At 42.9% G+C, this 13,811-nt stretch overlaps 1 protein-coding gene across 3 annotated transcripts in view; it reads left to right on the top strand.

Annotated features, from left to right (window-relative positions):
• Positions 1-10,261, top strand: part of DCAF4 (DDB1 and CUL4 associated factor 4) — a 96,353-nt gene extending 86,092 nt beyond the window's left edge. For 2 of the 3 annotated variants that reach the window (XM_063947685.1, XM_063947683.1), the window contains 2 exons: positions 8,558-8,672; positions 9,163-10,261. In XM_063947685.1, coding sequence (XP_063803755.1) covers positions 8,558-8,672; positions 9,163-9,371 — 324 coding nt within the window. In that variant the 3' untranslated portion in view covers positions 9,372-10,261. The remainder of the gene's footprint in view (positions 1-8,557; positions 8,673-9,162) is intronic. The other variant, XM_063947684.1, reaches the window with a different exon arrangement.
• Positions 10,262-13,811: the final 3,550 nt, after the last annotated feature.

Below are 13,811 nucleotides of genomic sequence, written 5' to 3'. Positions count from 1 at the left end.
TCTTGAAAATGTGTGGTGCTCCTTGTTACCTGTACTCTATTTTGTTTATTTACTGTAATGCTAAGTTTGTCTCCCTGTACTGTCCTTTTATACGGCGCTGCGAAACACTTGTGGCGCCTTATAAATAAAATGTAATAATATAAACGTATTTTATATGGCCATTATCACCAGATGAGATGTATCTTCTACATCTTCACAGTTAATCAGGAAGATAAACATACCTACACTGATTAATTCATGTGGAGTCTACGGGTTTGAGTCATTTGTATCGGAGCCCTTGAACTGAGGCAGAAATGTAACGCGAGTCACATTCATATGTAACATGAGTCACCTGTTAAAATTTATTTTCAGTAAAATTTGGTTACCATTCAGTTTTTTGTTGTGTCAATCATACTGCAAGTTTAGAGTCTTACAAGTGTATAGTATAACAATCCTATTGTAAAAATTAACTTTAAATAGAAGACCCCTTATGGGCCCTACACACTGCGCGACCCGCCGCAGAGCTGCCCGACCGCCGATACGGCAGACGGGGGACTCGGTGACGGGGGGTGGGGGAGTGAAGTTTCTTCACTCCCCCCGTTAACCCGGCTCCTTAGCAGTGCATGCAAATATGGGCGAGATTGTCCATATTGCCCTGCATGGACAAGCGACTGGGCACCAACGATGGATGAGCGCAGGGCCACGCATCGTTCTTCGTTGCTGCCTCCACACTGAAAGATATGAACGGTATCTTGTTCATTAATGAACGAGATTGTTCATATCTTTCAGCAATTTCGCCCAGTGTATAGGGCCCATTAGTTCCTATGTCCATTCTGTTGTAACATGAGTCGCGCAAATAAACAATACAATTTTTTTTCTAAGAGAGTACATTTTGTTCTGTATGTAAGCATTAATTATGACCACCTACCCCATATGTTATTGTCACACTTTTTTTTTTTTTTAACGTGTTGAATCTCCGCTTCATTTTTGTGTGTGGTGCATTTAGACTTCTAAAAATGAACATGACTTGTAACGTGCGTCCACATGGAATGTTTTTTTTTTTTTTTTGCATCTTCCATTTTGTATTACTATTCAGGTGTATTACTTCTAAATAATAAGTAGAATGTTAAACAATTAACTTGTTTTTATTTTCTATCTCATCTATCTCTGAGTTTGTATGGTTTTTTTTTTTTTTTAAACTATTTTTATTGCAATCTCACATCGTACAAGATAAGTAAGCAGTATTTCGAGACATGAAATAGAGTATATAGTTAACAATGTATAACATAAAATACATTATACAAAATCCTCCTAACAGGAGACAAGGAGTCACATACTATTCAGTCTCATATAATCCCAGGTAGAGATCCAAACATATTTTCAAACTTTTCCTCTTATAATAACTTTTATACCCTTCCAAGAAAGGGAACATGTGTAGAACTAGTGAAATCAGGGAATTTATGGTGTGTTTTAATTACCCAAGCGGAGCAGATTATAAATTGAACGGGATGTATCCAATATCGAATCTCCACTAGCAAAAACAGGGTATCCAAAAAATCCCTAAACTTGTGTAAAATACCTAAAACATAAGAAAATAAACCAACCTGTAATGCCTACTATGGGACACGGGTCGTCGATCCATCCACAGCACAATCTTCCCAAATCGGGGGTCTATATTTCCAAGCAGCCCGGTATACGATTGAATATAGAAAGGAGTGGAGAAGGGTCCAGAGAAGAAGAGAAAGGGTAAGTCAGATGTTTAAGGGGTTAGGGTGGTCTATAGCGTGGAGGAGATACCATGAGGTGGATTGAAAGCATTTGTCTATGGCTTGTTTAGTATGTAAGGGGAGTGTCAAAATGTAAGTGTTCCAACATTGGAACAAAGCAGGGGTGAGCCTCTCCTTATGGATAGAGGTCTCTAGCCAGTCCATGGTGAATAGAAAAAATAGTCTAGAGGTCACCATCGAGATATTAGGAGGTATGTTGTGAATCCACTGTTGCAGGATTGCCTTCCTGCCAACTGCTGATAGAATCATAAGCAGTTTTTTGTTAGCCCTGGGGATGTCAGGTTGATCAGTCAGACACCCGAACAGTGCCCAGGAGGTAGTGCAACTAAAGGATATGCCTAAGGACGTAGTTCCATAGTGGTGTACCTCATGCCAAAACTGTGACACCAGAGCGCACTCCCAGAAGCAATGGAAGAGGTCGGCCCCCTCCATTAGGCATTTGGTGCATTTGCTGTCTTCTGCGATGCCCATTAGTGACCGGCGTTTAGGTGAGATGTATGCCCTATGGAGCATTTTATAGGCCATTTCTTGGTAAGAGCTTGCAGGAATAAGCTTCAAGATCAACTGAAAGTGAGTTAAGAGGGATTCAGGGGTGACCATTGGGATGCGGGAGGACCACTGGGACAGCTCCGGAAGGTCCGTGTCTGGGATAAGTTCAAGACGGATACGTGAATAAATGGTTGATATGGAGTAGCAGGTCGACTGGATTAGTGTGTCTCTAGAGAGTTAAGAAAGTCGATCCCTGTCAGTTTAGATAGTACAGTTTTAAGATAGTGTATTGCTTGGAAGTAGGCAAACTCATGGTGAGGAAGTAGGCCGTATTTCTCTCGCGCCTCCACGAAAGACAGCGGGGCGCGGGAGGAGTTAAGCAGGTTGCGCAGGTTGCGGATGCCAAGAGAGTGCCAGGTAGTGAAAGGTTGTAGAGCTCCCCCCTCCTGAAACTCTAGGTTGCCGATAAGGGGCAGTGAAAGTGAGTATAAATATTGAAGTTTGAGAGATTTCCTTTGTCATTTTCCACGCCTGCATTATGGGGAGTAGTAGTAAATTAGTGGTAATATGTAAGGCCAATTTGGAGGGCTTGGCATGTAAAAGATAACTGAGGGATAAGGGAGCACATAGTTGAGAATCTAGACTAGAATCTGTGTAATAATTGTTTCCAAGCCAATCCATAGCAATGCGTAAGAGGCACGCAAGATTGTATTGCTTAATATCAGGTAGATTGATTCCCCCTCTAGGTACCGTCTGGGTTAATTTTTTCATGCTAATCCTTGGGCGTTTACCAGCCCAGATGTATTTGGAGACAGAAGCGTTCAGAGAGGATAGGTCTGATTTAGATAATAATAGGGGGGTCATCTGTAAAACATAGAGGAGCTTTGGGAAGCTGGCCATCTTAAATAAGTTACATCTCCCTAGCATATTAAGGGGGAGGGATTGCCAGAGGCCAAGTTCGGTTCTAATCTTATGTAGGACTGGAGTGATATTAAGCCTGTATAGGTGGCACGGCTGAGCAGGGAGTGCAACGCCTAGAAAGGTAATATGTGTATTCGCCCATTTAAAGGGAAAGGTGGTCCCCCAACCCAATCTCGCCTGTCCATATATGGCCAACGCCTCTGACTTACTATAATTGATGGTAAACCCTGCGAAAGAAGAGAAGCGATCAGTCATGGCAATTAGCTGTGGGATTGTACGGTGAGGATCTGACATAAAAAGGAGGAGGTCGTCTGCGAATGCCACCGCCCTTAAATCCTGTGTTCCCACAGCAATGCCTTTATAGTTCTTGTGTGACAGAATATGGCGTATAAGGGGTTCCAGTGCCAAATCAAAAAGGAGGGGAGATAAGGGGCATCCTTGCCTAGTGCCTCTTTCCAACGTGAAGAATGAAGATGTCACATTATTGACTAGGACCTGCGCCACTGGGTTGGTATATAAGGTCTGCACCAGGTTGCAAAACACTCTGCCAAACCCCTGGTGGGCGAGCACTCTAGATAGGTGAGGCCAGGCAATTTTATCAAATGCCTTCTCTGCGTCTTAATTTATAATGATGTTATTTTTGGCCTGGTTAAGGCGGGTGTAAGATATCGCAGTTAAGGCCGCCCGTACTCCCCGTGTAGATTGTCTGCCTTTGACGAATCCCATCTGTGCGGGTGAGATGAGATGGGGTAGATATGCTTGCAACCTGTTAGCTATGATTTTAGTCAAGATTTTAAAATCTTGATTGAGGAGGGAAATGGGGCGGTATGACCCAACCTGAGTAGGGTCTTTACCAGGTTTTGCTAGCACTATGAGTTTGGCTTCATTGAAATGAAGGGGAGTCTCTCCTGTTGTTAGTATATGGTTATATAATCGTGTTAATATGGGGAGTATGTCTGCATCTAGCACCTTGTAAAATTCAGCGCTGAAACAGTCAGGGCCAGGGCTCTTTCCATTGGGGAGGGACTTAATGGTGGCTCGCACCTCCTCCTCAGTTATGGGAGCATCCAACGATTCCCTCTCTTCTAATTCCAGCTTCGGTAACTGTGCCTCATGTAGGAATAATTGACCATCAGTTGCGTTATCAACGTCGGCAGTATATAGGGACTTATAGAAACGCATAAATGCCGAGCAGAAGTCAGTGGGATCAGAAAGAACACCTCCAGAGCTGTGCAACGAGTCAACCCATGTTTTATTTCGGGGCCCCCTAACCAGGTTGGCCAGGAGCTTACCGGATTTATTCCCCCACCTATGAAACCTGTTCCTGCCGTAGTCGTAGCTGATCTGGGCCTGTTCGGTGAGAAAGGTATCATAGATTTGTTTTGCCATGAGGTACGCCTCCTTATGGGTAGGGCTATCGCTTTGTTTGTATGTGCGATATGCAAGTGTGAGAGCCGCACTAAGTTCCTGTAGTTTTGTGTTAAATTTCTTGCGCTTAGAATTGACGTAGGAGATGATATGGCCACGAAGGACCGCTTTAGAGGCTCCCCAAAAAAGTGGAGTGTTAGATTCTTGATCCAGGTTGTCAGTAGTATAATTCTGCCAAGTGTGTTTAAGATGTAATAAGAAGTCCTCTGAGTGTGTGAGATATGCTGGGAATCTCCAACATTTAGATATGTTCTGGGGTAGAGCCAAATGGAGGGACAAGGTTATGGGGGCGTGGTCCGAGATAATGATATCCTTAATTGAGGTGTGGGAGACTTTAAAAAAAAAAAAGGTGTTTAGATAGAAAGAGATAGTCGATACGAGAGTGAGTAGAGTGTGGGTGTGAGTAAAAAGAGTAATCTCGTTGAAGGGGATGATGTATACGCCAAGGGTCTAGTAGAGTAAGTTGAGAGCAAAGAGAGGAGAGAAGGGTAGAAGAGGGCCCGGGCCTTTTGGTACTCACCCCCGACCTATCTATGGATGGATCAACGACTGTGTTGAAATCTCCCCCTAGGATTAGATTCTGGCCGCCCCAAGACAAAACTCTTTGAAGAATATCTGCAAAAAAAAGATTGTTAGATCCAGTAGGTGCATAAAGATTCAAAAAGGTATATACCACATTATCAATAGAGACATCTAGGAGGATAAATCTGCCCTCAGGGTCAATATGTCTTTTAAGGATTGAGAATTGAAGATTCCTATGAAAGAGAATGGCAACTCCTCTGGTTTTATTTATATAAGGAGCAGATATGCATTCCCCAATCCAAGGGGCTCTCAATGACATAGGGGAATTATGCACCCAGTGTGTCTCCTGTAGGAACACGACTTGAGGGGATAGATGAGATAGATGGGCGACCACCTTCTTGCGCTTAATGGGGCTATTGAGACCCTCTACATTCCAAGAAACTACATTAAAGTCTAGAAGTGGGGTTATCACCGGGGTTGAAGGTTGAGAAGCAGCACGGTCAACCATGCTATCCTACCCCCGCAGATGGAGAATAGAATATCAAAATTGTATAGGTGAAACGGTGCCCCCCCCCCGTCCCAGTGAGCAAGGAGGGGCCAACCCATGGAGGATCGAGACACATCATCCCAGCAGGTAGAACAAACAGACAGACAAACAAACAAAAGTATCAAACTAACAAACATGAAACAATGGGAGGTGGAGCCTCCAGCATGCACAAATAGCATGCCAATATCATATCCCGAACACTGTGTGACCTACTAATTAAAGCAATTGTACAGATAGGCAAACTTTAAGTAAGGGTGAGCAGTCAAGTATCAGGGTGGGCAAAATGGGTCTTTGCTGCCAACGGATCTTCGAAGAAGCGAGGTTTTCCATTGACAAAGACTCGAAGACGAGCAGGGTATAATAGTGAAAACTTGACGTTGTCTTCAAACAGCTGTTTGCATATCGGGGCGAACTCTCTGTGCCTGTTGGCGACAAGGGTGGAGAAGTCCTGGAAAATAAGCAGCCTTTCTCCCTTATAGAGGAGATTCTCCGACTTTCGGTAGTGGTCCAAGAGCTTGGCTTTATCCGCGTAGTTTAAAACTCGCAGGATGACAGGTCTAGGACGTCCAGTAGAGTCTCTGCGTTCAGGGCCGATCCTATGGGCCCTTTCAATGGCCAACGGTGAGCCCTGAAGACCCATATCTAGCTTTTCAGGTAGCCAAGTGGATAGAAGGTCCAGCAACGCCTGGCCCCTCACTGACTCCGGAATGCCCACCACCCTCAGGTTGTTTCGACGGCTCCGATTCTCTAAATCGTCAAGTTTTCCAGTGAGGCCTTTAATTTCTGTGGTTTGGATCTTTATGGTAGCCTGTGCTGCTTGTAGATCATCCTCCAATGTCGAAACCCTCTGCTCGACTTCATCTAAACGATTATTATGTTGGGTCAGCTGGGTTAAGGTGGAATCAATGGCTTCTTTAATGCCCGCCAGTTTCTCGTCTAGGAGGGGTCCAAGAACCGCAGCTATGTCGGTGGGTTTCATTTTGGGCTGTTTAGTAGCCGTAATGTTAGTACGTTTTCTTTGAGATCGAGACCGGGTGGTGGAGCAATCGGAGTCAGAAGAATTTCTATGAGTCGTGTCTTCACGTGTGCCTGAAGCAGGGCCAGCTGAGGACATTGGGGTGGACACCAAGAACTTTTCCATATGAGGTCGCTAAAGATAGATATGTAAAGTATGAACAATGTAGGGCGCAGAGAGCAGTTCAATGAGGGTCACATCAGCGCAGGGGAGAGAATGGAAAGTTACATCGCTATGAAGACAGCAGGCATGTCAGGGCGTTGCGGAGCAGATTTGCAAGAGCCAACGTGTCAGGGGTGTCACTGCGTGAAGCTCCAGAGTATCACAGTTTCGCGATGTATATGTCAAAGGGCCGGGGTGAGACAGCAGGGACCAAACGTCCACGATAGTGGTTTCACAGTCCCAAGGTACAGCAGATGATGGCAGGGTTATCAAAGTGTCATACCCGCTGTCCTAAGGCTCCTTGTAATGTTCCCCCTTTGGTTGCCAAGCAGGAGATATGAGGATAGGCAGGACTTAATAGCAGGTATGATGAGCTGAGAGGGCATGTAGCCCACAACCAAGATGGCGGCGTCGGCTTCCAATACAGGGCCTGTATACTGTGCCCCTGAGGATGTTCATATCATTGGTGGCAGCGGAGAGGCAGCAGGGCAGAGGGGGCACACATCGGTGCTAGGTCTGTTTTGCTCGCAGCCTGGGTCCCCCGCGGCTGCCGGCGCTCCGGGACAGCACGAGTCCGAGATTTCAAGATGGCCGCCGCAGCGTCTGATACACAGCTCCACTCGGCCGGCGTCCGCAGCTCCGGCTCTCCTCCCTGACAGCAGACCCAGCGCTCCGGCGTCCCAGGCGGCCACAGAGGTGAGCGGGCGGCGGGGGAGCAGGGAGGGTCAATCGTAAAGGTGTAGGCTCCACCCCGCAGGACGTCCGTGTCTCGGAGCTCGAGACCCGGGCGGATGTGTCACTCGAGTCCCCGGCTTCCAGGTCCGTCTAGGCCGCAACCCGCGAGGACCGAACCAGCGGTCCCCCGGCTCCGCAACCGTCAGCGGCTGGTCCCCAGAGGTGTTAGGAGGGGTGGATAGTCCCTGCAGACAGGTTTTATTAGGGTGGGAGCCTAATAAGGGGGAAAATCTGCTGGACAAGGCAGGAGCTTTGTGGAGAAGCGTCCTCTCCTCAGTGCGGCCGAGTTTGTATGTTTTAATATGTTTAGTCTGTCTACATATATTCAGATTTAATAATAAATTGTAAAAAATTGGTTTTATTGAAAGGTGTAAAATACGATCAAAGCCTAATAACTTTGGATTGTCGATCTTAGAAAGCATTAAAATATGACTGATCAAGTTTCTTATACATAGCAATGTTTCACAGTATTAATATAATAAGCAGGATTCCCGTTTTTATTTTTTATAATTATTTTTTTTTTAAACATTAATGCAAAAAAAATTAGAAAAAAATAAAAAATAAACCGGGTATTTTGGGTTAAACTTTTTTTTGTGTCTCGCCAGCCCTACTGCCTAAGCTGTAGCTCACCAACCCCTGGCTGCTTCGGTGCAGACTGTGCGGCAGCATCCACAGCACAAGTCCCTTGTTAGCCTTGATACCCAGCACTTATTGGGGGATTATGCTTCGGGTGCCTTAAATCCCTAATAAGCAGCCCCTTGAGGTGTGTTATCAGCCAAAAAACGGGACCTTTTTCTCCCATTTTTCATTTTCTCAGGAGAAAGTTTATTGTGGCTAATAGGGGCTCTCCTTTAGTGGCAACTCTAATAATCGTCAAAATAGATATGTATGTACCATTTTAGAATGACTCTTTTGCAAGAAAACATGATTTCCATATTTGGATATTTTCTTCTTTTTTTTTTTTAAATACAGATCAAGCTGTGGGATGTGCGGATGGTGAAATGCGTGCAGTTCTATGAGGGACATAACAATAGCTATGCTTACTTACCTGTGCATGTGAAAGAAGATGAAGGATTACTGCTTGCAGGTAGGGACAGTGGGTGCAGAGGAAACAATCAAGGCTTAATTTAAAGGATGTATTCACTGAAATATTTTATATCTCCTTTTATAATACAGTTGTGGACATTTTAGGTGCATTGTTCTGTTTCTTTATTAAACCCAGCATAAAGTCCACCATTTATTTATGCTCCTCCATTACCTCCTCTGGAAGATGTGTATGTGAGTGTGGTGGTTTTTGCAGCAATATTGTTAAAGAAAGTCTGTTATCTACCCTTAGGAAACAGGGCACTGGGGTAAAATCAGGTATCTTCCCAAATACACTTGGTGAAAGGGATCAAATGGCAGATGCTAAGGGTTTTGTTTTGAGGGGATAGGTGGGAAATGTGTTTTTGGATTTTGTTTTTTGTCTTTTTGAGTCCCTTTTAGAATCCTCTTCAAAGCATGTAGAAGTGTCGTGCTGTATAAATTAAGAAGCTGTTTTACCATAGAGTCCTTACGTGTTTTATTTTCCTGTGCAGTTGGCCAGGATTGCTACACAAGAGTATGGAACCTGCATGATGCCCGGCTTCTGAGAACTATCCCATCACCGTATCCTGCAGCCAAAGACTCTATACCAAGTGTGGTGTTCTCACCGCACTTAGGTGGAAAAGGACATATGGTTCCTGGCTTGCTTATGGCTGTGAAAAAAGACTTGTATCACTTTACATATGACTCGGATGCCCTTTAATCTAGGGGAATTGTGGGAAGAACTTGTGTTGCTGTGAAAATGAACAAAACCACACCTTTACTAGTGCCTTCCTGTGGTCTATGATTGCTCAACATGGTCTGTAATTGCCCAACATTCTTCTGTTCTTCAAAATAATGTCTTCTATAAGCCAATTGATTTTTTTGTTACTGAAGAGTCGAAGGAATTGTGTTTGGTGTGGTGTATGGATTTTTTTTATTCTTTTTTTCCCTCTCATCCTCTTCTTTACTTGTATGTACAGCTAGCACAACAGGCAACCATTAAGGTATGCAAGTACATGTCAAGGGCCTGTAATCAAATATTTTGACTTGAGAAGTAACATGAAAATCATACATGGTACACCATACTGAATATATTTTATATTTATTTTTTAACTTTTCACATAACTTCCCACCTTGACCTTCTCAAAATAAATTTGTGTAACCTGAACGGGAAGCCTCACAGATTGTGGTTACAATAATCTCTCATGGAAGAGCACTCATTTGCTATTTGTTTTCCATTGGGTACAACAATTCTGTGTTGTGCTACTGGGATACGTTTTGAGGATTCCGACGGAGAATGACCTCTGGCTTGTATTTTTGCTCTTCCTGGTCTTTCTAATTGTATGAAAAATATTTTAATTTGGCAGTTGCAGCTTTTAATATATAAAATGATAACACGTTCTAGATGTATAGATTTTATTGAAAATAAAAGGCAAGCTAAAATTGGTTTTATGTGAAACATGCTCTACTTTAGCAGTCCGTTATTGGTGCTCTTATTGAAGCTGGTCTTCTTCAAAGTCAGTGCATCATATATCTATTTTCTGTAAATAGATTATTTTCAATTATTTAGAGTAACACATTTTAAAATAAATTAGACCTTTTTGTTTTTAATTGTTTCCACTGCTTTGCTTCATTTTAAAGACCTCCAGAATTGTATTTATTTTTTGCTTTCTAGATAATTTTGTAACTCTTTTATGTAAATAGTACACGTATTAGACATTTATCATTTCATGCAATAACTTGTCCAACTTTTATTTATTTTTTTTTTGCCCTGAATTGTGCAGTTTGCAAACATCATTAAAAAGCTTAATTATGTAAGTTACTGGGACTTGTTTGGATCAATTTGGTCATATTTCGAAAAGATTATTTGGATCAGATTGCTTCTGAATCCTTCATAATTTTGTTCAGAAAAGGTCTCATTGGGTTGCTTTGTGGGGTTGTGTTTTTTTTGTTTTTTATCTTCTAGAAACAATTAATGAAAGAAATAACATTGAGGCATAAACCATCTTGTCTCCTTTCTAGAATTTTTTTCTCCATTTTTGTTTTTTTTAAATTTGATTACAGTATATCTGTTCTGCCTTGGAATGGAAGTCTTTCTACTGCTCCAGTTTGGTGGCTGACTGGAACCTGCAGCGAGAGACTATATGGCTGAAGTGTTTTGGTGGACATTGGGAGATACCAGCTTGGAGGATCAACACCATCACTGCAGTTTCTGTATTCCCAGAAGGCTCATGACATTTTTTATATTTTAAACCATACAAACTTGGGTGTGCTATGTACTCCTAAATCTGGTATGTTGCTTTCTCCTGGTGGTGGATAATATGGTTGACACAAGTGTTTTTACTAGGTCACTTGTTAATAGAATACACAGTATAGTATTTCACTATAAGGAATTATCTTCATTTTAATAGACCAGTGTGATTTTATGTCTGATTCATTGGAAGATTGAGAATAAATTTTTACCGTTCATTTATATGCCTGAATTTAATAATTATAGAGTCCAAAACTCAGCTGCTTAATACAATTTTTTTTCTTCTTTCAACCTGGACTCTGTAAGATTGAGCCCCATCAATCAACGTGGAGGTTGAATGCAAACTGTTCACCCAGGCGAGTAGAAATTGCACAAGGACACTGACTGAGAAAGTATGCATCACAGTTGTCCACCCCTAGAATGAAGTTGGCAGAGATGACTGGAACAAACCTCCTGTCCACCACATGATGCAAGCTCTGTCCACCATGGACTGATGACTCCAGGTTGCGTGAATGTGCAGATGCTTGCTCCAAAGCAGCTGCTGAGTCTGAGTATTCCAGACGGTCTGTAGCTCTAGCACATTGCTGGAAAGGGCAGCCTCCTTAGGCTATAAACCTAGAGTACTTATTATGGTGATAACATTGTAGTCAAAGGATCCAAATTTGTCATATTTCACAGGTTTGGAAGTTGGAGAGCTCTAGAATAGAACAGAGTTGCTGGGGAAGGTGAGAGATGTTCAAAATAATTGCTGCCAACCAAATAATTTATGGTTATCTATCTAACAAGATCAAAGTTTGTATACAGAAGTTCACAAGATTAACTCTAGATTAATACAAATAAAGAATGGGTTTACGTTAGTATGTTATTTCTTGATTTTGTATTTCTTGGATGGGCATCAAGGTTCTTTCAACTATTCTAAAGTGTTTATCTGGAGCTAAACTAGAGAACCAATACTTCAAGCTTGCATGTTTGAGTTGGTGACTGAAATGTTAAGGGGGTCTGCCTTTGATTTAAGGTAGCAACACCTATGAAGGCCCATAGTTTTTGAAACCTTTCTGTTTCTACTGGAACTAAAGTTAACCAATGACATGGCAGCTTCCACCGATTTTAAGGAAGTTACACTGAAATTGTTTCTATTAGTCTTAATACTTTTAGAATCTCCTGTGTCCAGAATAGTTCTGGAGATCTTAACACCTCAGGAGACTCATTGAAAAGGTCTAGGCTGTAGCTAGAGCTTTGCTTTAATGATGTGGTTAGGGTAATATGTGCAGGATAATGTTTAAGAACACTTAACTGTGGGGGGGTCCTAATCAGATTGGATTAGAACACCCCCCAGCTGCCCAAGGGTGTTTTTAATTAGTATAGCTCTCTGGCCCTTACTGCATATTGGAAAAGGCACTATGAATGGTAAGTCCTGAATGAATGTATACAATTTGTCAGCTTGTGCTGGCGTTGGGTTTGGGGGTGGGTGTGTGTGTCCCGTGCCCTTGACTTCACCCTTAGTATTAGGAACCCATATTTTTAGCCAAAAGTATGTTAAGCACCTCGAAGTAAGGTCCAGATTTATCAAACCTTGGCGAGTGAAAAATTAGCTGATTTTGTTGGTACATTATCATTGTGCAATTTATGAAACACCGCCTGAACTTGGCAGTTGGGGGTTGGTATTTTTTCACCGTGAAATTTATTACTGACCAAGGCTTGATAAATCTGGGCCTAACTGTTCTATTTTGTAGGGTTCATTATAAAGATCCTGATTAGTAGTGTTTAGTATTTAGATTGTGTGCTTGCATTTTCTGTTTATCCTCTACAGAAGGGGCGGGGAACCTCTGGCCTGTGGGCCTTATACGTCCCGAAAAAGTATTTTGTCCAGCTCAGGACTCTGCCAAGGCAGCTGCAGATTGTAGAGCTGTCCTCTGCGCACAGCATCATGGGAGATGTAGTTTTCTCACTGTGCACTGTATACAGTGTAAGAAAACTACATCTCCCATGATGCAGTGTGTAAGAGTCGGCTGCGGGCAGTGATGTGAGGCAGCTTTGAAGAGAGATTTCAACGGAGGTCTGCTCTGCTGGCTGCAGGCAGGAGCAATGGCTGTGTTGTGGTGCAGAGTGGGCCCATGACCTGGACCATTGGTGTGCAGGGCAGGAGAAATGGCTGTGAGGCAGTGCAGAGTGGACCCAGGAACTGGACCAATGGTGTGCAGGAGTCTGGATGGGATGTGTCCTACAGGGGTGGTGAGTGCCCTGCTGGAACTATACTGGGGCATTATATTTGTCACTACGGGGGGCAGTATGTGTGAGCATTTATTGTTGTAGCCATTAGGTGTAAGGAGCACTAATGTGGGCATTGTGTAAGGCCACACCCACTTTCCTAGGAGCGCGTGCACACTGGAGGGGGAAGGGGGCCTTTAAAAAAAAAAACGGGCAGCGAATGAATTTGAACAAATGGCCCTTTGCAGAAAAAAAGTTTCCCCACCCCTGCTCTACAGAGATGCCAACACTGGGAAAGTGCTAATAAGCAGGTTCTGCTGTATGTGTCATGATTATAAATATCATAGAAACTATAGGTTTTACAGTGAAATATCCCAATATGACAGGAGTATAAAGTTTAAAAAGAATGGGTAAGGTTGGACTATTATTGCCACACAAATTCTATGAGTTTACCATTAGATAGGTAAGAGACATATTGCTGCAGGTTAACTTGGTTACAAACGTTGTCGTCCCCCTACAGTAGCTGTGTGTTTTATATAATGAATACAGTTCTTCCTGTGCCTGTAGTTGTTGTTCTACTATAGTCCATTCACAAATGTCTAATTTTGCTGTCTAGACTGCAGGCGGGGACTTATCCAAAAAGATCTTGTGCATATGGAGTGGGATTTATTTTGTACTACTTACTGATATAGTAGAGAACAC

The sequence above is a fragment of the Pseudophryne corroboree genome, chromosome 12 (assembly GCF_028390025.1).
Source record: "Pseudophryne corroboree isolate aPseCor3 chromosome 12, aPseCor3.hap2, whole genome shotgun sequence".
In the NCBI taxonomy this organism is placed as follows: Eukaryota; Metazoa; Chordata; class Amphibia; order Anura; family Myobatrachidae; genus Pseudophryne; species Pseudophryne corroboree.
Note: the sequence above shows the minus strand (reverse complement) of the source record. Positions and strands in the feature narration are given on the sequence as shown.